Here is a 26,867-nt window from a genome sequence, read left to right on the forward strand (position 1 = left end):
ACCCCATGTGTGTGTGTGGGGGGGGGGGGGGGGGGGGCGGTATTTGCAAAGGAGTTGCTTGGATCGAGTCATAAGAGCAATGAGATTGTTCTCGGTTCGTCTCTACTTAAGAAACTGTAGGTCAAGAACACTGTGGATGATTTGAAACACTGTTGACTGAGAAGTGCCGGCTGCTCGACTAATTTGATGAGTGGACTTGTGCTGAATCAAAAGGATGCACCTAAAACTCACAAGTTCTTCAACTGTCGCAATGTTTTCTTCAATGCAAACTGATTGGGCCCTGTCGCTTACTGACTTGCAATCAGTTGAGCCCGTGGCTTACAATTTCTTAAAAACATAGATCTAGGACCCATATGTACAATTGACATCACACCCTGACTCTTCTTTGCTAATCCTTAATCGGGGGGAGGGGGTTCTCTCTTTTTCTTATTTCTTGGGGGGGGGGGGAGGGATGGGTCAGAGGAGGATGTATGTAAGCTATAAATTAGCTGTTGCTAAAGTTACTTCCTGGGTGTTTGATCAATAGATAATGTTGTATACAGTTTTTTGGTTTTTTTTTAAACCTGGGTGTTTGATCAATAGATAATGTATACATTATTTTCAGGGTTTTTTTTTTTTTTTTTTTACTTTTGAGAATCATAACCATACTCCACATATGAATTTTTAAATAAGGATCAGATACTCCTGACTGAGAAGCATAGTAACTGTTTATGTTTAAAGCAAAATGGCATCTGTGCGTATCATGACAATCACTAGGTGGTGGCAACATTGTTTAGGTGAGGTGACTGATATGAGTGTAGGCTTATTGCAAATTTATTCAGGATGAAATTGTTATGCAGAAAACAAGCTTTGTATAGGATTTTTTAAAAAAATTTTTAAACACAATGTAGTTCCTTGTCTCAAGCCCTTTGCTCCCACTAGGAAATGCCCTTTTTGGTCAAGTGCCTTTTGAATCTCTCCTTAGCATACAATAGATACCTGAGGTGGGGAAAGCATGCTGACCATTGCTCACACTCCTCCTGCAGGACTGCAGTTAAGACACTTGTTTTCTGCTCATATAAGAGTTCGTCGATATGTTGAAATATCTGCTGCACCTGCCGAGTGGCAGCCCCATCAAACTCCTGTGCAGGAAGAAAAACATGATAACCAAATAATCATCTAGCAGACAAGGAAGAATATTTGTATAATGCTCTTTAACAGACAGTTCCTATTAGGCAGTCATCATGCATGGTCTCTTGTTTTACTGGTTGCCATCCAGCTCTTATCTGGGAATCATTTTGCAGTTTTCTTCACATGCCTTTCCAACTGGCTTTCAACAGGGAACCATCCTTCACAGCCTCTCCCCATAATCTTTCCCATCAGGCATTTCTTCCATTTGATAACCACTTTCTTATTTCCTCCACCCTCCCCTTGCCCCGGTTGATCTCACAGCAAGAGCAGAGAGCGACTTCCGGTCAGGTTGAATTCATCTGTTTGTATAGGCACCATGTCACCATACACAGCATTTATAGTTTCACAGTAGAATTTACAACTAAGAAAATGAAATCCACATCTGACTCAGGAAGAGCCAAAAATGTGACTGAATGGCTTGATACTATCCATTTAAAAATGAGGTAGGCAGAAAAAAAAATTATCCAGATATTAGCGATGATATTTAGCTGCTATCCAAAAACATTATCCATTTACTTCAGGCCTTCTAAATAGCTACGATCCCATGGAAGCAAAAATAAAAATTTGTGGCAACACATATACAGATGTTTTCTCCGGAATTAAAAAACCTTGATGAGATTACTGTAAAGAACAGAATGCCAGTGGAGGAAGTATAAATCACATCTCAATCTGAGCTATTGTAGGATTTTTCACTTTAAGAATTAGAAGCATCTTAGGCAGGTTAGATCCTCTCACCTCTGACACTAAAGTCATCAAAGTGTTTCTACAAACAATAAATATTGTGTGCAATGGACTTTTGACTCCCAGGTTTCTTTGGAAAGCCATCCCTTTATCCTACTCCCTTGGATATCTCCCTAAGAGGATCCAACCTGAATTGGTTTAAATTGTATTTTTCTTTCCATACCTTTCAGATTGTTATTAATAATCCCTTATCTTACCCTGCACCCTTATCATAGAGGGTCCCATAGGGTTCAGTCCTTGCACCAACCTTATTTAATAGTTTTCTAGCTCTTAACAGGACTGCTAATTAGCTAGCTGCTCATAAACTCATTTTGAATCTGCAGAAATCTGAAGTGCTGTAGTTTTTGGTGAAAAAATAGGCCTCCTATGTTTCTATCCGCATCAAAAAATTTCTGTTCCCTTTAAGGACTTTATTTCTTTGCTTCGTATTCTCTATTGATCAGATCTCTGTCCTTTGACCCCCACATCTCTAGATCAAGATATCTTTCCAGCACTGTGAAAAATTAAGTCATTACAGCTTTTCCTGGATGATAAGGCATTGAAGAGTTTGCTTCACAACCTAGTTCTAACCCGACTAGACTACTACATCTCCTTTAATTTGAGGCATCCTTAAGCCCCAATATGAAAACCCCCCTCCTCCCTTACCTGGAGATAATCCAACTTGGGACTGTGTGCAGACAGAAACTTTCTTTAAATGTCACCTTACTTTCTAACTCTTCTTACTCTCTTACCTATCTATGTTACATTCTTGCTTTACCCTTCACTATCAATTAAAACGTTCTATTACGTATTGTGTTGACATTGTAAGTAGTATACAATTGGGCTCATTTTCGAAAGAGAAGGGCCCCCAACTTTCAACACAAATCGGAAGATGGGCATCCTTCTCCCAGGGTCGCCCAAATCTGAATAATTGAAAGCCGATTTTGGGCGCCCTCAACTGCTTTCCGTCACGGGGACGACCAAAGTTCCCGGGGGCGTGTAGGAAGCATAGCAAAGGCAGGACTGGGGTGTGCTTAACACATGGGCGTCCTCGGCCGATAATGGAAAAAGAAAAAAGCCATTTTTTTCTTGCGACCAAGCCTCAAAAAGGTGCCCGAACTGACCAGATGACCACCGGAGGGAATCGGGAATGACCTCCCCTTACTCCCCCAGTGGTCACCAACCCCCTCCCACCCTTAAAAAAAAACAAACTTTAAAAATATTTTTTGCCAGCCAGACTCAAATGTCATACCCAGCTTCCTGACAGCAGTATGCAGGTCCCTGGAGCAGTTTTAGTGGGTACTGCAGTGCACTTCAGGCAGGCGGACCCAGGCCCCACCCCCCCACTTGTGGTGGTAAATGTGAGCCCTTCAAAACCCACCACAAACCCACTGTACCAACATGTAGGTGCCCCCCTTCACCCCTTAGGGCTATGGTAGTGGTGTACAGTTGTGGGGAGTGGGTTTTGGTTTTGGGGGGCTCAGCACCCAAGGTAAGGGAGCTATGCACCTGGGAGCAATTTCTGAAGTCCACTGCAGTGCCCCCTAAGGTGCCCGGTTGGTGTCCTGGCATGTCAGGGGGACCAGTGCACTATGAATGCTGGCTCCTCCCATGGCTTGGATTTGGTCATTTCTGAGATGGGCATCCTGGGTTTCCATTATCGCCAAAAACCGGGGACAACCATCTCTAAGGTCGACCTAAATGTTGATATTTGGGCGTCCCGACCTATTATCGAACCGAAAGATGGCCGCCCATCTTGTTTCGATAATACGGGTTTCCCCGCCCCTTAGCCGGGACATCCTGCGAGGACGTCCTCAGGAAAGCTTGGACACCCCGTTCGATTATGCCCCTTCACGCCATACTTTGTATTGTTATTTGAATATTTTTACTACTGTAATTGCCTATTGCTCAAAAAGGTGGTAAATTAATCCTAATAAATAAATAAATAATAGTTCGCCAGCCCTACAAAAGACACAGGTAGCAGAGCAACACAAAAAGAAGGTGTCATTAGCCACCTACATTAGTGTTAGAAGGACAAAGGTCACTATAACAGTAACATGAAGACCACAAGTCAGTGAGAGTGGGAAAAAAACAGCAGCAATGGTGACACAGACATGATAAAAAGTTTGCGTCAATTCATTAGGTCTTACATAGGCTTTGTCAAAACCTCAAAGTAAACTGGACTCCCCAATCAGGGACAATGGACTTTGGTAACCTGTACAAGTGAAAAACTTCTTTAAAGAAATGTCGAGCTAAGGTAGGTGTAGATGAAATGAGCCATCTTGGAGAATCGGTCAATGATCACCCAAATGGTGGTAAATCCTTCAGACTTGGGAAGGTATGTCATGAAGTCCAAGGCTATGTGGGCTCATAAAGTCCAAGGCTACGTGGGTCCACGGAGTTGTTTTCGGCACTGGAAGAGGTTGTAGTAACCCCCATGGTCATGAATGAGAAGGCTTATGACTAGCAAAAACTGGGCAGGAAGTTACAAAGTCACATACATCTGTTTTTACCTGGGGCCACCAGTCAGTCTGTGATATGAGTTCCAATGTCTTGTGAATTCTGGGGTGTCCAGCAAGCTTGGAATCATGCCTTCATCTCAGTACAGCGTCCCAGAATCGCTTCAGAACTACCATGTTAAAAGGAGGTACAGACAGGGATGCACTGACAGGATTTTGGCTAGGTCCAGGTTAGCCTATGAGCCTGGACGACTCATCGGTAGGCTGGAAGGATCTAGAAAGGGCACTGGCTTGGACGTTCTTCTCGGCCAGGCAAATAACTACCTGGAAATTGAACCAAGCAAAAAATAATTGACCACTGAGTTTAGCAGGGGTTCAGTCTGCAAGCCTCCTGAAGGTACAGGAGGTTCTTGTCATTGGTGGTCACTGTGAATGGGTGTTTAGCTCCCTCCAGGAAGTGGCGTCACTCTTCCAGTGCCATCTTAATGATTAACAATTCACGGTCTCCAATAGTATAATTCTTTTCCACAAGTGAAAACATCTAGGAAAAAAAGGCATAAGGTAACAGCTTACCCTTGGTATCAGATTGAGAAAGGACAGCACTGGCTCCTATGGAAGAAGCATCAACCTCAACAAAGAAAGTCTTTTCTGGATCAGAATGACAGGACACCAGTTTGGAAGTAAAGGCTTGTTTCAAGTGGTTAAAGACCCATGTATCCTCTTCTTGCTACTCTTCTATTGAAAAAATCTCTTTGGCTTATTTGGTGGACCAGAGAAGCCACAGGCATACACTTGGAATGACCTGTCTCTTACTCTGTCCTTGTGCAGATGGCCTCACCTGCCCTCCCTTCTTTCCTTGTATGACCATTTCCACACCCAACCTTCCCAAGCATGCACTCAGACTAGATTGTAAGCTCTCATGAAGGGGAACTGTTTCTTTTCTATGTGTCTTTACGGAACTGTATAGCCCAGTAGCACTGTTGGAACTCAAAAGGTCTGTAACTCCTAATATGGTTTTATTTAATGTATCCATTTCTGTTCTGCTTAAAACTAGGCCGATCAGAACTTACATACACAATTTTCAAACAAAACAGATATTTGGGCTCAGGTTCTTTTAACAGCCTGGTAGATCCTCTTCAGTGTACTGTCCAGATTGCCCATTGGTACTCTATGCCTTGACCTGCTGCCACTATTCAAGTCAGTCAACCAAGTTAAGAGAAGCCTTTCAGCAGACTGTAAATGTGAATGGACTAGGCTGTAAGCTCTCAGGATCAGTAACTGTCTCTCTTTTGTGTCTTTAAAGCACCGTGTACTGCTTAACCCAAGGGTGCTGTTGGAATTCAGAAAGCATGTAATCTCTACTAAGGTTCCTCAGATATTTGAGCGAGATCCCTTTAAGAGACTTCACGTGGAATTTAGCAGTAATGCTTGTGAGACAGATAGTGATACACTACTAGAGCCCCCCACACTGCTCCTGTTGCCTAATGCCTGCACAACAGGTGGCCATTCTGACAAACTTGAAAGCTATTAAAGTAAGCACTATCCAAACAAATCATAAGCAAACAGTAAATACAGTTTTTTTCTAGCATAGACTCTGTGCCCCCTGAATCCCTGCCTATGACTTTGCTGACTAGACCAAGCAACCAGCAAGCAAGTACTCTCAGAAGCTGGAAAAGACAGATAGTACAGTTTTCTCTGCAGGTGTGCTGCCTGTCATGGTATGGTCAGTGGCTGATGACACAAAGTTATTCAAAGTTGTTAAATCACAAGAGGACTGTGAAAAATTGCAAGAGGACCTTACGACACTGGGAGACTGGGCATCCAAATGGCAGATGACATTTAATGTGAGCAAGTGCAAAGTGATGCATGTGGGAAAGAGGAACCCAAACTATAGCTACGTGATGCAAGATTCCACATTAGAAGTTACCGTCCAGGAAAAAGATCTAGGAATCATCGTTGATGATATGCTGAAACTTTCTGCTCAATGTGCAACAGCAGCTAAGAAAGCAAACAGGAATTATTAGGAAAGAAATGGAAAACAATAATGCCTTTGAATCGACTGCACCTCGAATACTGTGTGCAATTCTGGTCACTGCATCTCAAAAGATATAGCGGAATTAGAAAAGATACAGAGAAGGGCAACAAAAACAAAAAATGGGATGGGATGACTTCCCTATGAAGAAAGGCTAAAGTGGCTTTGACTCTTAAGCATGGAGAAGAGACGGCTGAGGGGAGATATGATACAGGTCGGTAAAATACTGAATTGAGTGGAATGGGTAGACGTGAATCGCTTGTTTACTCTTTCCAAAAATACCATGACTAGGGGGCACGCAATGAAGCTACTAAGTAGTAAATTTAAAACAAATCAGAGAAAATATTTCTCCACTCAATGTGTAAATAAACTCGAATTCGTTGCCAGAGAATGTAGTAAAATCAGTTAGCTTAGCAGGGTTTAAAAAAAAGGTTTGGATAATTTTCTAAAAGAAAAATCCATAAGTCATTATTAAGATGGACTTTGGAAAACCAATTGCTTATTTCTAGGATAAGCAGCATAAAATCTGTTTTACTGTTCTGGGATCTTGCCAGGTACCTGTGACCTGGATTGGTCACTGTTGGAACAAGATACTGGGCTACTACCTGTCCCTCTCTCTCTCAAAGTCTAAATCAAAAGAGTTCTCTCTCACATGATTTATTTTATTAGTGGATTTGGTAGACCACACTGTCGCTAATGGCATCAAGGCAGACTGAATACCAAAATTTATAAATGGAACAACTTTAACTAGCACATCAAAGGATGAAGGACAAAAAAAATGAGAGGTAGGGGAATGCATAGCACAAGTCATTTCCTTATGAGAAAATATAGAGGAAAACTAAAACCAGTAGGAACATATGAGGTATGGCAGATCCCTAGGTTGTACATAGCAGTAGATCAGGAAGAAGATGGGTAAGCTCACTGGAATAACCAGGTCTTAAGAGCAGATTAAAATGTATTAGAGATTCTGGCAGCTGGTTCCATAAAGTGCAAGGTGAAACAACTAAATGCCATGTCCTTAAGTGTGGCTAAGCAGATGACTTTATAAGTAACCACCAGTAAGTTAGTATTGTAAAGCTAAGGTTCAAAGAGGATGATAAGGAATAAGCATTTTAGTAAAGTAGGAAGGTTGGTCCTTATGAGTAAAAGGATCTTATACTGGATTCCACTAGCAACCAGCAGCCAGTGTTGTTGCATCAGATGCTACATGTGTCTTTCCAGCCCAGCTATCACATCATTGCCCTCGATATTTGGATAAATCAGACAAGAACAGACTTCCTTGGCTGCTTGTCAAAGAGTTCCAACATGACTGGCTCAAGCACCTCATGCTTCTGGCTTGTCCCCACCCCCACACTTCCCATAGTGACTCCAGCACGTCTGGTAGCACACGCATGCCTATGACAAAAATGAACATTGACAAATGGTGATTTGTACAAAACTAGGGGCTCATGGAATCAGTTTTGTTGTGAAACTAGCCAAATTTGCTGTCAATTGTTGCAGTTTACCATTTGCATGAAAGCTAATGCACAGCTCTACTACGCAACAACACTTAACAATTTAACTCCACAGACAAAAGATCATTTCCCTGAAGCCTGTCACTTATCTATCCTTACATATGTTTGCTTAGCAGAATGCTTTTGCTGTCTAAATAACTCCAAGAATATCGTAACTGTATACTCACATCAAAGCCCCAGGATAGGACAGAGCTGCCTTCTGTAGAGAGCCCTGTGCAGCTCTGCTGGTTCCACCAAGAGATCCTTCCGTCTGTCACAGCCACCGTCAGGCACCGAGAATCACTTGAGATTTCTGACTCACTGAGGCCCAGATTGAGAGCATATATTAATCTCTAGTACAGAACGTAAGTGACATCACAGAAAAGCAATACCCTCTACAGAAGCTTCTCATAAGAGATTTTTTATTCTTATGAAACTCACACTCTTTTCTTAGTGGATCACTTGGCCAAAAACAAAACAGTTTACTTTATTGCACATTTGATATATCACCTTCCAGACAAAATCAAAGTAGTTTATAATTAAAAAAACAAAAATCAGGAAAAATGAAAGGAGCTACAACATTTTTTTGATAGGACAGAGGAAACCAACAAAAGGGAGAAGAGCACTGCATGGAGAGAAACTCATCATCAAGAATATGGAAAAGCTGGGGAGAATAAATGGGATTTCAAGAAAGCATTAAATCTTGGGTAGGACTGCTTGGCGCATAGCTCCAAAGGGAGGGCGTTCCATAAGGAGAGGGGAGGTGCAGAAAAATGTTTGGTTAGTCTTCATTTTAAATCAAGTTTTTGCAATTTTCTTGTGAATTTTTAAAATGTTTTTCACACACATGCATTTTTGTGTGCATTGTATACAAGTGCAAATCAATTATATATGTGCATTAATTCACACTTTAGATTATATGAACAAATGCACATCTCTCCTGTTTCCATCTCTCTGCATTCTTTTCTCTCCAGCTCCTTTCCTGTAAATTTTTAAATTACACAAATATCCTTGTTGTAAACTATTTTTAATGCCTTGTAAATGCCACCTGGTTCCTTGCTATGGGTACTTGTGGGATACAAATGTTAAACGTTAAATTCCTTTCAATCTCAAGAAGAATAGAGATGTGATATATTTCTTCATAAAAAGGACACCACCAACAAATTGGGGCTTTTAATATAAACATTAGCAACCACATTCTCCACAGAATATGAAACTGAACCTGGTACCCGATATCTAATTCTAGTTAGTCAGGACAATGTAGACTTGGTTTATATACAAATGAAAATTAAGCACGAGCAACGGGTAAGTTCAGGAAAAATCACTGAGGATCCTATTTACCAAGTTGTGTTAGCTGTTAACACAGTGCTCTAGTAATTAATGTGCAATAATTTCCACATTAACAGGTAACAAAGAATAGGAGGGCGAATAGGAAGGGACTGCTCATTAACCCCCCTCATTCTATAAACTTGCACACCCAATTTTGGCTTAGCATGCAAAATTATACCCTCAGGTTATAGAACACCTACAGTTATGTGCATAACTTGACAAATTAGCTGTTAATTGGCACTAACAAGCAATTATCAATGACAATTGGTGTTAATTGGCACTAATTTGCACGTAACTGCCCTTAGAATTCTATAACTATAGCATGAGTGGCACAGACACAAAAGAGAGGGTAAAACAGCATACAAAATAATACAGAAACAAAAAAGCAACAGTGGGCCTTCAGGATTGAGATTATCAAAGTTTCTTGTTTATTAATTGACGGATAGACCCGACACGGGCCGTGTTTCGGCGCACTGGCGCCTGCCTCAGGGGTCAGCTAATCCTGATCAAAAAATTGTAGGTGGTACTGTCACGGTGTAGCACCTTTGATGTGGAATGGAGTCTCAATTGCTCGAAAAGCAATTGAGACTCCATTCTACATCAAAGGTGCTCTGACACTAAGGGAAGAATGTTTTCCATACTAGCATGAAGATTTCAATGGTTTGCTCTTTGATGTGATTAGTACTCATAGATTTCACAAATAAATTTAAGAACCTCAGCACCATCCATTATAAAGCTGCAATCACATGAAAAGGTATATGTAAGCTGGCTTCACTCAAAAGGTTAATCCTTCCTAGCTCTCAACCTTCAACACTTCCTTCCTGCCATTAACCCATCCCCATTCCTCCTAAGCGCATCCCGTCTTCGTCGCCTTCGTCGCCCTACCTCCCCCACCCTCCTCCGCACTCTCTTGCTCCTCCTCCTGCTATCCGCAGGAGACATCAATCCCAATCCAGGTCCCCCACACCTGTCTTCGTCCTATCCATGCAAACGTTTCCGGGATGTCTCCAATCTCATATCTATTCCCCTCCTCCCCCCCTCTTCCCTCCCCTTCTCATGTGCACTGTGGAATGCCCACTCGGTCTGCAACAAACTTCCCTTCACCCACGATCTCTTCATCTCTCATTCCCTTCACCTGCTTGCCCTAACTGAAACCTGGCTCTCCCCTGACGACTCTGCCTCAGTTGCGGCTCTATGCCATGGAGGCTATCTCTTCTCCCATACTCCCCGCCTAGTTGGCCGTGGAGGAGGCGTCGGGTTACTACTCTCGCCCTCCTGTAGCTTCCAACCCCTCCTCCTACCACAGTCTCACTGCTTCTCATCCTTTGAAGTCCACTCCATCCGTCTATTCTACCCGTTGCCACTCAGAGTGGCAGTCATTTACCGCCCCCCTGATAAATCCCTCCCTTCCTTCCTCACCGACTTCGATGCCTGGCTTTCTGTTTTTCTTGAACCCTCATCTCCATCCCTCATTCTCGGAGACTTCAACATACACGTTGATGACCTGTCCAACTCTCACGCTTCTCAGTTCCTCACTCTAACATCATCCTTCAACCTCCAGCTTTGTTCCACCACCCCTACTCACCGTGATGGCCATTGCCTTGACCTCGTCCTCTCCTCTTCCGGCTCACCCTCCAATTTCCACACCTCAGCTCTTCCTGTCTCTGATCATCACCTGATCACCTTCACACTTCTTCACCCTCCCCCTCAGCCCCGCCCAACATTAACCACTACTTCCAGGAATCTCCAGATTATTGACCCTCCCACCTTATCATCTAGTATTTCTAATCTCCTCCCCTCCATCATGTCCTCCGAGTCTGTTGACGAGGCTGTCTCCGCTTACAATGCCACTCTCTCCTCTGCTCTGGACACCCTTGCACCATCCACCTCCCGTCCCACAAGGCGTACTAATCCCCAGCCCTGGCTGACCCCTTGCATCCGTTACCTTCGCTCCTGCGCCCGATCTGCTGAACGCCTCTGGAGGAAATCTCGCACCCATTCAGATTTCCTTCACTACAAATTCATGCTATCCTCCTTCCAGTCCTCACTATTCCTTGCCAAACAGGACTATTACACCCAATTGACTAATTCTCTCAGCTCTAACCCTCGTCGTCTCTTCGCCACCCTTAACTCCCTCCTCAAAGTGCCCTCCGCTCCCACCCCCCCGTCACTCTCTCCTCAATCACTGGCTGACTACTTCCGCGACAAGGTGCAAAAGATCAACCTTGAGTTCACTACCAAGCCACCTCCTCCTCTTCACCCTTCAACCCTCTCCCTCAACCAACCAACCCAGACCTCTTTCTCCTCCTTTCCTGATATCTCCGAGGAGGAAACCGCCCGCCTTCTTTCCTCCTCAAGATGCACCACTTGTTCCTCTGATCCCATCCCCACCAACTTACTTAACACCATCTCTCCTACTATCACCCCCTCCATCTGTCATATCCTCAACCTCTCTCTCTCCACTGCAACTGTCCCCGACACCTTCAAGCATGCTGTAGTCACGCCACTCCTCAAAAAACCATCACTAGACCCTACCTGTCCCTCCAACTACCGCCCCATCTCCCTCCTACCCTTCCTCTCCAAGACACTTGAGCGCGCAGTCCACAGCCGCTGCCTTGATTTTCTCTCCTCTCATGCCATCCTTGATCCGCTTCAATCCGGTTTTCGCCCTCTTCACTCGACAGAAACAGCACTTTCTAAAGTCTGTAATGACCTGTTCCTTGCCAAATCCAGAGGCCACTACTCCATCCTCATCCTCCTGGATCTATCCGCTGCTTTTGACACTGTCAATCATGACTTACTTCTTGCCACACTGTCCTCATTTGGGTTCCAGGGCTCTGTCCTCTCCTGGTTCTCCTCCTATCTCTCCCACCGCACCTTCAAAGTTCACTCTCATGGATCTTCCTCCACCCCCATCCCCTTATCTGTTGGTGTTCCCCAGGGATCGGTCCTTGGACCCCTTCTCTTCTCAATCTACACCTCTTCCCTGGGCTCCCTGATCTCATCTCATGGTTTCCAGTATCATCTCTATGCTGATGACACCCAACTGTATCTCTCCACACCAGACATCACCGCGGAGACCCAGGCAAAGGTATCGGCCTGCTTATCCGACATTGCTGCCTGGATGTCCAACCGCCACCTGAAACTGAACATGTCCAAGACCGAGCTTATCGTCTTTCCACCAAAACCCACTTCTCCTCTTCCTCCACTTTCTATCTCAGTTGATAACACCCTCATCCTCCCCGTCTCATCTGCCCGCAACCTCGGAGTCATCTTTGACTCCTCTCTTTCCTTCTCTGCGCATATCCAGCAGATAGCCAAGACCTGTCGCTTCTTCCTCTTTAACATCAGCAAAATTCGCCCTTTCCTCTCTGAACACACCACCCGAACTCTCGTCCACGCTCTCATTACCTCTCGCCTGGACTACTGCAACTTACTCCTCACCGGCCTCCCACTTAGCCATCTATCCCCCCTTCGGTCTGTTCAGAACTCTGCTGCACGTCTCATATTCCGCCAGAACCGATATACTCATATCACCCCTCTCCTCAGATCACTTCACTGGCTTCCGATCAGATACCGCATTCAATTCAAGCTTCTCCTTCTTACCTACAAATGCACTCAGTCTGCTGCCCCTCACTACCTCTCTACCCTCATCTCCCCTTACGTTCCCGCCCGTAACCTCCGTTCACAGGATAAATCCCTCCTCTCAGTACCCTTCTCCACCACCGCCAACTCCAGGCTCCGCTCATTCTGCCTCGCCTCACCCTATGCTTGGAACAACCTTCCTGAACCCTTACGCCAAGCCCCCTCCCTGCCCATCTTCAAGTCTTTGCTTAAAGCCCACCTCTTCAATGCTGCGTTCGGCACCTAACCCTTACCGTTCAGTGAATCCAGACTGCCCCAATTTGACTGCCCCGATCGGACCGACCGTTCACTTGTCTATTAGATTGTAAGCTCTTTGAGCAGGGACTGTCTCTCTTTGTTAAATTGTACAGCGCTGCGTAACCCTAGTAGCGCTCTAGAAATGTTAAGTAGTAGTAGTAGTAGTAGGATCACTATCCTTATGCACACACAATATTGGTCACTTTATTTCCCACTGGTGTGCTTCCTCTCACAACTATGTGATAACAGACTTTAGTTTGTGCTCTCATATTGCTGAGATCCAGGTTGAGGTAGGAGGGGAAAGCATGACCATTTGAGCAATAAAACTAAAAGCAACTTTATGTTTACGAACTAGGGGCAAAGCCACGGGCGGGCCTGGACGGGCCTAGGCCTAGCCACTTTCCCTCCAGACCCGCCCACCCAACACAGACCTGCCAAGTCTCCCGCAAAACATGCGGCGCCAGCTCCCATTTCCGGCCACGGCTGCTTCTCCTGTTGAGCAGCAGCGGCCGCTACAAAACCAAAAAGAGCTAATTAAACCACCAAAAATGTTTTTAAAAAGCAAGCGCGGCACCGCAGGCAGCCATCAGGCATTGGCTGTCGGCTCTGCAGCTGCTCCTCTTGCCTCTCACGTCGCTGCGCTCCTCCGGGGTCCTGCTCCAGGGGCAGTGACACGAGAGGAGCGGCTGCAGAGCTGACAGCCAATGCCTGATGGCTGCCTGCGGTGCCGCACTTGCTTTTCACGGGAGACTTGGCAGGTCTGTGTTGGGTGGGCGGGACTGGATGGAAAGAGAGACACTGGATTGAAGAATCGGGAGAGGGGGGTAGACGGATGGAAGGATAGGGAGAGAAAGAGGGAAAACAGATGGAAGGATGGGGAGAGAAAGACACGATGGAAGGATGGGGAGAGAAAGGGGGAGAGGTTATAGAATGCTAGCATAACCCTATATTGGCACACCTTACATTTATATGCCTGCAGTTACACCAGCCATAGTCCCAGCATAACTGCAGTTGTGTAAATGCATCAGGGAGGTGCATAACTGACAGTATTCAGAGCTCCTCCCATGTCCTGATCACGCTCCACCTATGTATATGTCCCCTTGCATTTATGAACTATGCCACTTTAATGGTGCACATAAGAGCATAAGTGCTAGCCGCTTGTCGGAGTTTGGGGAAAATATCAGGGAATTTCTGGCTGGGGATGCAGCAGGACAAATATTGGTGTCCTGGTTTCATAAGGCTCTAGAAGGGAAACGCCCTAAAAGAACAGTTCAGGTGGTTGCTGAACGATGGAGCCAGGAGGTGGGGAGGAGAATAGCTGAAGGGAAGTTACTGGCAGCGTTACAGGGAGGTGCAAGGGTAGTCCATAGTGCCGAACTACAGGAATGTCATTTTCGGACAATAAATAGGGCATATTTTTCAGCAAAACAAGCATGGTACGCGGGAGTGGTGGGAACAAATGCATGTCCCAAATGTGCAGTGGAAAATGCTTCATTTTTTCACGGTATGTGGCAATGTAGAGAGATACAGGGGTACTGGTTGGCTCTCTTCCGGTTCATGAGTTGGGTTCTTGGCTGTCAAGTGGACCTGTCCTTTGAAAGGGTGGTATTTACTCCTGTGACAGCGTGGAACAAGAGACGCAGAAGACAAGATTCTCCTCAGTAAACTCTGTATTTTGGGGAAAAAATGTATTCTCAATCATTGGATATCAGAAAGGGGTCCCTCCTATTGGTATTGGAGGAACAAGCTCCATGAGCTTATGCTGTGGGAAATGCGTGATGCCCGGAACACTCCAAAGAGGTGACAAAGGTTCATAAAAATCTGGGGGGCCTATTTGAACAAAATATCCCCACAAGCGAGGATCAAGTCTTAAACACTTTAGGTTAGTCAGTGTGCATGATTGGGGATTGATAAGAGTGAATACGGAGAGTCTCACATATCAGATCTCACTGTTTAGTATCTGCATTGACTGTATGGGAGGGGGGGAGGGATGGGTAGCCTTGCAATTTATATGTTGCTAATAATGTTGACATGTCCATAAAGCATGTGGGTGTCCGATGGGCTTGTTGGGATCATATAGTACGCCTGCTTGGCAACGATAATAGCAGCACCAGCATCAAAAAGGAAGGGGGGAGGGGGAGGGGAGGGAGTTTTGGGGAAGGGAGGGGGGAGAAAAGTTGGAAAATTAATTGCTATATATTGAACAATTCAGTATTCGGCCTGTTATAACATGGCCTACTTGAGTAGTTTGTTTCATTAAACCATATACTGTTGTAATATGCGGCAACGCTAATAAAATCTGCTTAAATATAGCGGAAAGATGGATGGAGAGAAATGTTAAAGATATTGGTTGATGGTTAATTGGGTTTTGGCCGTAGCAGAATGGTTTGATTGTGCAAAGAGTTACATGAAAAGTTGTAATGTTATTATATGTGGAAATGCCAATAAAATCGTTTAAATATTAAAAAAAAAAAAGAGCATAAGTGCTGCTGGCACTTTTGTGAGCAACCACACCGAGTAGAGAGGGAAGGAAAAGAAGAGTGTGTACTGGGGGGGGGGGGGGGGGGGGGTAGAAGCAAAGAACAATTAAGGAGAGGGGAAGGTAGAAAGGAGGAACAGTGTAAGGAAATATGCAGGGGAGAGGGAAGGGAAATACAGCATCCGGCCCTATAGTAGCTATATACCAGATGAATCAAAGGCATGGACAAAGAGCCAGGATTTCAAGCCAGCTTTAAAAATCTTGAACGAAGGTTCTGCGCAGTGATACAAAAGAAGTGAATTCCAATGGAAGGGAGCAGCAAAGTAGAAAGTGTGATGTCTTGTTGATTCTAATTGTTCCGACTTGGGACCAAGTAAGGCCAGGCGGTGGTCATTCAGGGAACGGAGAAGACGGGCCAGTGAATATGGAATGGTGAGGGAGGACAAATATACAGGGAGTCCTAACCTATGTGCCATAAAAGTGAGTATAACCAGTTATCAGATTCTGAACTGACACTGACTGAGTTATGCTGCACTCGTTTTCTAACATAGTTCTGGAATAAGGACTTGTCTCTCGTGCCTTTGGCTGGCAATAATTTAAGAAGTTTTAAGAAATATGAAGCATGAGGCAGGTGCGCTGAAACACAGCCCATGTCGGGTCATTGTGTGATTGATCTACGCTGTGCAAATTAAAGATCTTTGTCCTGTTAATTGAAGGCTCTTGGTACTTTTTTTGTGCTTCTGGATTGTGTTCTGTGCTTTGGACTCTCTGTGCTGGCTTCTGTGGTCAGGAGGAGTTTCTGGGTAAAGAAGGAAGGCAGTAGAAACCTAAGCCTTTGTGAGTAGTACTTCGCTGTCTAGGCCCTCTTGTAAACCTTCTAGAAGAGGCTGACGAGACAGGGACTGGATGGTATCAGTAGGTTTCTTGATGAGGTCAGCAACCTCCTTTACCTTGTCCCCAAAAAGATTGTCTTCTTGGCGAGGTATGTTTGCCAAGCTCTCCTGAACCACAGATTCCAGGTCAGAGACACGCAGACATGCACATCCCTTCACCCATGGTGGAGAGTCTGGATGCAATATCAAATTAATCGTAAGTGCCCCTGGCCACATATTTCTTGAACTCCAGATGCTTTTTGGCCAACTGGTGAAGCTCTGCAGCCTGCTCCTAAGGGAGAGAATCCGCAAGACTCAGCATGCTGTTTACCAATACTAAATGAATTGTTCTTTTCAGCAAGTATTTGATACGACTAGATTTATGCAGGAATTAGTGTACTCAGACTCACTGTTGTCTCTTATCCTTTTACTGCTTTTCTCCCTCTTTTGGTGCTTTGATAAGTGGTTTCTCTGAAATGTATGTAACATCCTTTCTCATCTTTTACTGTAGTTTTTTTTCCTACTTTGTAATTGTATTTTAGTTTTGTAAAACTGCCTAGATCTGCAAGTTAGCTTAGGCAGTATAGCAAGTTTTAATAAACTATACCAAAGATTTCAAGTAAAGGCTCAAAGAGTTAGTACGACTGGATGCGGCAATGAACCTCAAGGCCTGAAAGTCTTCCTCCTAGAGTCTAGTGTCTCTTCCTGGGGGAGCTGAGGCATGAGTCCTGGAACTCCTAGCTTGTTTGAGGGCGGATTTGACAACCAAAGAGTGGTGAGGTAGCTGGGTTCTCTTGAATCCAGAAGCTTTATGGATATGATACTGTATATCCACCTTCTTTGGTGCAACCTGCACTGAGAGGAGAGATTCCCAATTCTTCGTCAGTGCATCTTTACGAATAGGGTGTAATAGTACTGTGACCCCTTCCTTAGGTTAAGCGACTCATAGTCCATAACAGTTAACATCTCTGCCCTGGGCTCCTCCTCCATCTCCAACTTAACTGGGGTGGCCAAAGCCATCTCCTTGATGAAACTGGTGAAAAAGAGGCCCTCAGGTAGATATTTATGTCTCTCAAGGTGGGGAGGGATCAGAAGAGACCCCATACGACTCCCCCATCGAGAAGTAATGAGGGTTTTCTTCTGAGTCCCATGAGCGGTCCCAATCAGACTGAGTGACTCTGAGTCTGCCCTGGTTCAGCAGAACCACATTCATGCCCCAAAGAGCACCAAGGTGCAGGCCTATCCATCGAGAGTGGTGTTGCATGTTTCGATGTCGACATCGATACCCTTCGAGGTGCCAACTTTGAGGATCTCTTCATAGGCACAGATGGAGCCTCAGGAAGAATGTTGGGGCTGATCCATAGTTGGCGCAAGAACCCTCGATGCCTGAGCAGATTGCAACTGCAGTATCTGCACCAGCTGCTCTCCAAGTATGCTTGGTACCGCTCATCGATGGAAGGAATCGGCAAGCATGGGGAAGCCAGGACAGAGACTGCCTGAGAAGATGTCGGTACTGAAACAGAAATGGGAACCTGGCTGCTCGTAGACTTGCACACTGGCACCTCTATCAAAGAGGGGGAGTGCTCCTCCCAGCAACGGTGATTTTTGGGTACTGGTGATGGCGATGCCCTGGAGCTCCTGGCACTGTACATCAAATGCTTATGCTTCTTGGGCTTTCCCTGACGCTCAGCATTGTGGTCCTTTGGTGCAGATGAGGATGACAGCTAACTTGTATACACCCTTAGTGTCGGGTCCGATGATAACCAGTCCCAGGGCCTACTTTCAGCACCCGATTTTGAGAGAGATGAAGAACTCCTCGATGCCTGTGCACTCCCAGTTGTTGTTTTAGCAGCCATCAAGGTCAATGCTTCCAGTGCTGATGTCAATATATCTGGACCTGACACAACTTCTGTGTCCTCACCTGCATTTTTTAAACAGAGAGAACAAGCGTTAGGGTCATGGTTAGGTTCAAGGTACCTGATGCATCAAGAGTGCAGGTCTTTTACCGAAATCACCCAGGCATACCATTTGAGGCCACTGGGGATCTTCTTGGATATCAAGAAAAGAATTGCAGCTAAATTAAATTCCTCAATTTTAGATTACGAAAAGAGGCAGAGCTCAAACTGAGGTCAATGCTCAGGCCTAAGTGGGCCTATGGCGCTGCAAAAAGAAAGAAAACCTGAAGGGCCGAAAACACTAAGAACTAAGAGGGAAAATAACAAAAAGTGAAATTAAAGACAAAAATGAGGGAAAAATTCCTGCACAGGAAGGCACTGCAAAAGCAGAGAAAAAGTGCTGAGGGAAGGCCGCAAAGACACACCCTTCCTGCTCCATAGAAAAACAAAGACTGAGGGACCTATGCTTGCTCATCGGGCAGAAAAGCACCAGCATATGTGCGGTGGGATGTTGTTAGAATTTCTTCAGTTTTCTCATTAGTCACACAACTGAGAGAATACACATGGCCTGCTTGGCATTGGACAATGTGTATTATGTCTTTAATACTTCATCTTGTATTTTTTCTGATTTGGTTCTATAGGTTTAATCAGTTTTAGTGTTTGCTGCAGTCCTACACTAGTTTGATTATGTAAATCAAACTTTTGGAGCTTTGTGTTGCATTTTTATGAGTCATCAATCTATTTTACTTTTTATTGTGTATCATTTATACTTCATATGATTTTATAATGCCCTTATTAATTTGTTATTTATTTATATGTTTTAACACATATTTTATTAATGTTTTGCTATATATGCAATTCTTATGTTGTGCATTGTTTTACCTGATGTCACGAAACACCTAGCAACTGCCTGGGCTAACCCACGGCCACTTAGAGTGTCTATTCCCAGCACAGCTCAGGTTTGCTTGCACCTGCCGCTTGTGCTTTACACTAGCATCCTCCTCCTACCAAATGGATCCCAACCGCCTTTGGGCGAGTCTCCCACTCTCAAATTACCCCCAATGATTTCTAGGTTAATGGGGCCACACTCCCAGTGGTCCCACGGTTCCTAGAAAGCACTCACAGACCCAACACACAAACCACCAACATTCTTAGTCAGTCCAGACAAGCAGAGGCAATAAACTAAAAATATTTATTGTCATGAAAAATTAAAACAATGAACAGAAAAGGTGCAATCAGCAAAACAATAACAGGTAACTAAAATATGGATCTATCATAACACTATGTAAACATTTGTGTACTATCTAAATAGTACCTGAGGAGATCAGGCCATATAGCTGCTCACAGGTTATCAAATATAACTTCACAGGGCCTCAGCAAACAGATCTTTCTCTTTCTTCTCTCTGACTGACTGGATACAAAACCAGTACATCCTAGCAGAAGTTTGAGCTCCTGGGCCAATCAGAGCCCAGAACAACAAATTTTAAAAGTAGCTGGCCACATCACTGCAGGTTACCTCTTATCTGTGTTAACTAAAGAAGGAACAGACAGGTCTCTGTAACAGCTTTAAACATAAACATGCACCACCTGCTGGCCAAACTAGAGAAATACACTTCAAGAATTAATACGGTTTTACAGGCTTAAAAACCCAGGGCTCCTTTTACTAAGTGGCAGTAAGCTCAATGCAGGCTTGCCGCTCACTATACAAGTACCGCTGGGCTACCACAGCAGCCCAGTGGTACATCACACCACTAGCGCACCGTGTACCCGGCACTGTCCACTTATTGCTGGGTTAATGCGGGAGCACTTTCCGCCACCTCAATGGGTGGTGGTAAGGGCTCCTCCATGAAATGGCCATGCAGCAAGTGCTTTATTTGCCGCTGGGTCATTTCCTGTAGGAAAGCGAGACTTCCCTTTTACCAGCTGCAGCAAAAGTGCCAGCGCCAACCCCTTTTGATGCAGCTTGGTAAAAGGGGCCCCCAATGTTTTGTCACACTTGCTTATAATTGTTTTTAACAGCATCATAGGCCCCTGATGCAGCCCAGGATCGGCGAAACTTGGCCAAGTTGAGGCTATTTTTTTAACCCCCCCCCCCCTTCCAGTGTTGTTGCTCATTTAATAAATTCTTCTTTGGATTACTTCGGTTTGCCTCAGTCTGCTTATCTTTCTGCTGGTCTAACAGAGTATGACCATTAATACAAAAACTACAAAAAGGAAATTTTTATGGTTGTGGTTAAAAAATGGCCTTAGCACACAGGGAAATCCACATAAGGGTGACCTAAGTCCACCTTTTGCCGCAGCTAAGTAAAAGGGCCCCTAAAATGTGTAACTGAAAGTCCATTATGTATCAAAGTAGTAATACAAATATAAAATAGAACCACTACTAAGTACCATAGTACGAATGAAACGGGCGCTAGCAAGGTTTTCCTGGGAGTGTGTATGTTTGAGAGGGAGTGTATGTGTTAGAGAGAGAGTCAGAGACAGAGTGACTGTGTGTGTGTGACAGAGAGAGTGTGATAGAGAGAGAGTGTGTCAGAGAGAGTGTATGTGAGAGACAGTGAGTGAGTGAGTGAGTGATTGTGCGCCCCACCCACCTGGTCTCAGGTCCCCCACCCCTGTGGTCTCAGGAGCACCTTCCCCCCCCTGCCCCCCCCTCCTCCAGCCATGCACGTCCTCTTCCCCTTTTACTTTTTTCTCGTCTGTCTTCCCCCGCCCCTCCCCTTTGTTTTTACTTTTTTTTCGTTATCCTTTTTTCATTTTTGTTAACCCTTGCTGCCTTCCCCTTTCCCCTCCCCTCATCGTTAGCGTTCTTCTGTTACGCACATTGTGTACAAAATTATTTAGCTACAAAAAGGGGAAAAAACGATAAATGTGTTTTAACCTGAAACGCTGGACAGTAGACAGCCATCAGGCATTGGCTGTGGGCGCTGCAGCCGCTCCTCCTGTCGCCTGCGACATCGGTGCGCTCCGGGGTCTTCCTCCAGGGGCAGTGACGTTGAGGCGAGAGGAGGAGCGGCTGCAGCGCCGACAGCCAATGTGTGATGGCTGTCAATGGTGTGCGTTTCAGGTTAAAGCACAGTTTTTTGGAGTAGCGGCTGGACAGCGAGGGCAGGGTGGCGAGGGGGTTGATGTTCCCCATGGGTGGGGGGGCTGTGGTGGTTTGGCGGCGGGAGGGTCGTCTGAGGCTGGGGGGGCAGGGGGGTAATGCAGCGAGGGGTGCGGCGGGAGGGTCATCAGCAAGGGGGGGTGTGGTGCAGATTTGGTGGTGGTGGTGGTGGCGTGGGATCAAAGCAGAGGTGCAGAGGCTTTTCTTGACGGGAGGGGGCAGGTGGAGATTATGGTGGTTTTTTTACAGGGACTCGGGTGTTAGTCGTTCAGGGAGGTGGTGGAGGGCATTGTTCCAAAGTTGTTGAAGAGAGAGAGGGAGGGAGGAGGTGGAGGGCGGTGTTCCGAGGTCGGAGAAGAGAGGTAGGTTTGCGGGTGCGTTTTGGGGAGGAGGGTGGGTGAGGGTGGCTGTGGCAGGTTGATGTGGTCCTCTGTCGACTTTGGATGTGCGATGTTTTTTTTTTTTTGGGGGGGGGGGGGGGGGGGGAGGTCGTCGCGCGTGTGTGTGTGTGTGTGGGGGGGGGGGGGGGTTCCGTTGTTACCAGCAGTGTTGATGGAGCGAAGTAAGTCCTCTTGTTTTTTATTTTTCCATGACCCGCCCTCGACGTCCTGACGTTTTGACGCGAGGGCGGGGCGGCTCAGCGATCCGATTCGTTGAGTGTCATAGCTCTGCCCTCCACGTCATGATGTTTTGACGCGAGGGCGGGGCAGACACTCATGGGGGAAAATTCCAATCTACACCACCATGCAAGTGGAAGTTGGGCTTCATTAGAACGTAGGGGTTGTGAATTATGTGCGGAAGGGGCGTGGCTGAGTGCGGGTCTATGAATGAGAGTGAGTGGTGCATGAGTGACAGTGAGTGGTGCTGACAGCCTAGCCTACCAACAGTGCAGGGCTTCAGTGTGTCCCTGCCACAGAGTGAGCTTCAGAATGTTCGAGGTGAGAATTATTTATATAGATTTGTAGCAGGCCCAGTTGGTGGCCTTAAAATCTAAAATCAACAGTGAGTGGGCTCAGTGTTTGCTGCTGAAACAAGGATTATGTTTATAATTAATACATTAATATATTAAAAAATATAATCTCTTTTCAATGTATTAATTCATATTTATTTTTGAATATTAATTTCAATTATGTGCTTTTGAAACTGCTGTAAACCCCTTTGGTGGACCAGAAAGACCGTATCTAAACATCTAGATTAAAGTACTCATATCTCACTAAAGACACTGAAGGGCCTGTGTGAGGAACCATATATCCCCTACTGGAAAATCTGGTCCCAAGGGCTTCCTGTGCCACTATCCCGACCCAAAAGGGCCAGCTATGGAAGGCATACCAGGAAGAGGAAGTGATGTGAATCCAGATATATGGAGAAATGTCACAGGTGAAGGAGTACCATCAGAGTGATGGTGCAGAGAAGTAAACTCACTGGTGGGGTGGGGGTAGAATGTATCAGAGTGTTGATGTAAGAGGTGGGAAATAAATGAGGCACATCACCAGGCAACAGGTGTGTTGAGGATGAGCATTAATGGGGAGGGGCAGTAGTGTAAAGGAAGAGTATCCATGGTTGCAGGGCATGAAGGATGAGTGTTATAAGTGTATAAGGTGTGGAAAAAGGCATAACTATCATCACTAATTAGTTATAGAATGGCATCATTGGGAGGAGTAGAGATTGATATAGATGAAGGATGAGAAAGCGCTCTGAGCATGCAGCAGGGAGTTTGAATAGCAGCAGCTAAGTTAGGGAGGCAAAAGCGATAAGCTGGTGATGTCCTGAAAAGGATGTGTCTTCTGCTCCCGTGCATTTTCTTCTCTACCATGGAGAGGGGAAAGAGAACAGAGAGAGAGAGAGAAAGAAAGAAAGAAAGAAGAAAGAGCAAGATGGGGGTGGACATGAAGATCATGGAGAGTGAAAAGATTTAGAATTCAGAGGAAAGGGGCATCCTCCGTCTCTAAATATATGCACTTTGGCACAGATTCTCTCTTTCTTCCCTGTCCCACTATGGCAGTGGTTCCCAAACCTGGTCCTGGAGGTACCCCAGCCAGTCTGGTTTTCAGGATATCCACAATGAATATTCATGAGATAGATTTGCATGCAGGGAGGCAGTGCATGCAAATCTCTCTCCTGAATATTCATTGTGGGTATCCTGAAAACTGATTGGCTGGGGTGCCTCCAGGACCAGGTCAGGGAACCACTGCACTATGGTGTCTCGCACAGTTCGAAGTAGAACATCAATTCCCAACAGCAGTGAAAAAGGACATGGTCTGAATTTTGTCTGGCTTGGTGGAAGAAGGTAATTAACGATGATGAGAAGATGAAAGGCTCTCAGTTGCTCTTGGCTGCCCTGGCCCTACTCCAGTCCTGGTTTTCTACAATTTCTTGAGGATTACTTACCGTATTTTTCAGACTATAAGACGCACCGGACCATAAGACGCACCTAGGTTTTAGAGGAGGGAAATAGGAAAAAAATTTTTTTCCTTTTTCCCTCCTCTAAAACCTAGGTGCTCCGGTGCGTCTTGTCCGAATCCCTCCCTCCGAGTTCGGGATCGCCCTCCCCCCGGCCCTGTCACCACTTCTCCCTACTCACGCGATCTTCCATGGTGGTCTACTGACGTCGGGGCAGGAAAGAGCCCCCTCTTTCCTGCCCAGCGCGCTGCTCTCCATCCTCCTGTATGCATTGCTGCCTGACGGTCTCGGCGAGATTCAAAATGGCCGCCGAGAATTGAAGTCTCGGCGGCCATTTTGAATCTCGCCGAGACCGTCAGGCTGCATACAGGAGGATGGAGAGCAGCACACTGGGCAGGAAAGAGGGGGCTCTTTCCTGCCCCGACGTCACTAGACCACCAGGGAAGATCGCGTGAGTAGGGAGAAGTGGTGACAGGGCCGGGGGGAGGGCGATCCCGAACTCGGAAGGCGGGCAGCCTGCCAGCCAGCCAGCCAAATCTACCTTCGGACTATAAGACGCACCCCCCATTTTCCTCCCAAATTTTGGGGGAAAAAAGTGCGTCTTATAGTCCGAAAAATACGGTAGTTTCACGGCAAGGGCCAGATTTCAGGAAAATGGGGACTATACCTATAATTAAATTTTTAATCAGACCCACAGTAATACAGCACTTACCTTTTGCACTCTGAGCCCGTGTCATAGCTCTCGCTGCTAAAGATATCTGAGGAGGACGTGACCAACATCTCCGGTAGAGGGTGTGCCTCTAAATCAGTCTTTGAAAGACCATGACTACGAAAAGAGAAGTCATTTACAAACACTGGATAGAAAACATGTGAATTTGAGACCATGTACATGACAATAAAAATACATCAGAATCCAAAAATCTAATTTTTACTATCAAAGGTGTACAGAGGCGGGGATTGGGGGGGGAATCAGTTTTGACAATGTGATTACTAATGGCTCTTACCTTAAAAATGGGAGCACTGTGTACTAACCAGTCTGAATCCATATTATAAGCTGCCTTGCAGAAGAAGTAGGTCAGATTAAACTTAGGTATCAGACAAAATTAGAACCAAAAAAAGCAAACAAATCCTACAGGTCAGTTTATTTGTATGATTTTGAATTAACATCTTCTGGCAACACTTTCATTTCTTGCAATTTCTGAAACCAAAAGAAAAAAGCAACACTGGGCCTTCAAGACTAGGACAACAGGAGTAAGGCGGATCTCTGGCTAATAAAGTACTCCTGTTGTCCTAGTCTTGAAGGCCCAGTGTTGCTTTTTTCTTTTGGTTTCTCTGATTGTATACTGTATTACCCTCTCTGTCTGTATTATATTGCAATTTCTGAAGACAGAAAAAGGTTCATAGAAAAATAAAAATTACGTACAAAATTCACATGGGATTTTAGCCCAGTGGGGTCTGATCCTCAGGCTAGCCTGAAGTGGAAGAAGTCTAAGTTGTTGCACAATGGTAACACCTACTGACCAGACTTGTAATGCACACATAGCAGGTTCTGGAAGAAGTGTCTGTGGCCTCTGGCCAAAGAATTTTGATACAATAACTGGGCATGATGAGGAAGTGTTCTAAGATGAGGAAAAACCCAGGAAAATGCAAACAAAGGCTAATGGTGCCATAGTTACAGAAGAAACCAGCTGGGACTAAGCTGGAAGTTCAAAGGAGCAGGAGGAAACAGTCAGGCTAAAAGGGAAGCATATTTTATTCATTTTGAGTAAAATTGATTATTGTACAAACTTCTTCTTACATAAGTATTGAAATACTGGGACATACCAAAGGTCCATCAAGCCCAGCATTGTGTTTCCAACAGTGGCCAATCCAGGTCACAAATACCTGGCAAGATCCCAAAAAAGTACAAAAACATTTTATGCTACTTAACCCAGAAATAAGCAGTGGATTTTCCCCAAGTTCATTTTAATAATGGTCTATGGACTTTTCCTTTAGGAAAAAGTCCAAACCTTTTTTAAACCCTGCTAAGCTAACCTCACAATTTGAAACTTCAGAAAATTAAAGTTGATTGCAAAAGAGAAAAAGCTATGTATAAACTTGTTCAAAATGACCTTCAGTTTTCTTTTTTGGCTGAATTCTTATATTAGATTCTAAGTAAGCGAAGCAGAAAGCAGTAAAACTATGTGAAAAAAATCTTTAACAGTTTGCAGAAAGGGCTACTAAAAATGTACTACTTTCTGAACAATGTGTCCAAAAGGGTTAATTTTGCACACACCATTACAAGAGTGACATACCATCTATGGGGTTGCTTGGAGCCCCGAGAGACCCATGAGAGGGCAGAGAACAGGAGAAGGTACTCCTCTTGGGTGTGGTGAGGGGGAGGGTAGAGAGGGAACAGATGTCGCTCTCTATTTAGGCAGAGAGAGCAAAACACAACATTGGTAGGAATTTTATATTGTTTATTCCTCTCTTCAATAGGTATGTTATGTGATTTCTGCACCAGTGGATATTCATAAAGGTAGAAAACAGAGCAAAAACAAAATTGATTTCATGCAGTAATATTGGGGAGAAGAGCCGGGTTAACGGAGAAGGAATGAGAATCAGCAAAGAAGAGATAATGCCTCAGAGTGGTTCAATGGGAAAAGAGATTAAGGTGAGAGATTTAAAGCATTGCTAATGAAGAGAGAAAGAGTCGGGGGAGAAGTATGGAGAGAAGTAAGATTGGACAGGTGAAGGACAAAAGAGAATATGAGGTAACTGGGCACCATTCCAAATCTCTGCAGCAACAAAGCAGGAAGAAGGAGTGTTCCTCCCTACCATCAACTCTCCTTTGACAGACTCTGAGGTGATGGGGAGAGAGGATGTAAAATCAACCACTTGATTGTCTATGTCCAGGGATTTGACTGGGAAGACTAGAGGGCTCTTCTTGGACTTTGGAGGGGGAACCCTGAAGCCATTTAAGAGGACATCAGAACCTTATCTCATAAAGGTTAAAATAAATTAGAGAAAATATTTGTTCACTCAGCACAA

General features: G+C 45.0%; 1 protein-coding gene across 1 annotated transcript in view; it reads right to left on the minus strand.

Moving 5' to 3' along the window:
• Positions 1-26,867, minus strand: part of FAM149B1 (family with sequence similarity 149 member B1) — a gene marked incomplete at its 5' end in the record, with an annotated part of 149,370 nt that overhangs the window by 107,970 nt on the left and 14,533 nt on the right. The window contains 3 exons of the mRNA XM_030204994.1: positions 979-1,121; positions 8,063-8,195; positions 24,550-24,663. Of these exons, the coding sequence (XP_030060854.1) occupies positions 979-1,121; positions 8,063-8,195; positions 24,550-24,663 (390 nt within the window). The remainder of the gene's footprint in view (positions 1-978; positions 1,122-8,062; positions 8,196-24,549; positions 24,664-26,867) is intronic.

This window comes from Microcaecilia unicolor, chromosome 5 (genome assembly GCF_901765095.1).
Source record: "Microcaecilia unicolor chromosome 5, aMicUni1.1, whole genome shotgun sequence".
NCBI classification, from domain to species: domain Eukaryota; kingdom Metazoa; phylum Chordata; class Amphibia; order Gymnophiona; family Siphonopidae; genus Microcaecilia; species Microcaecilia unicolor.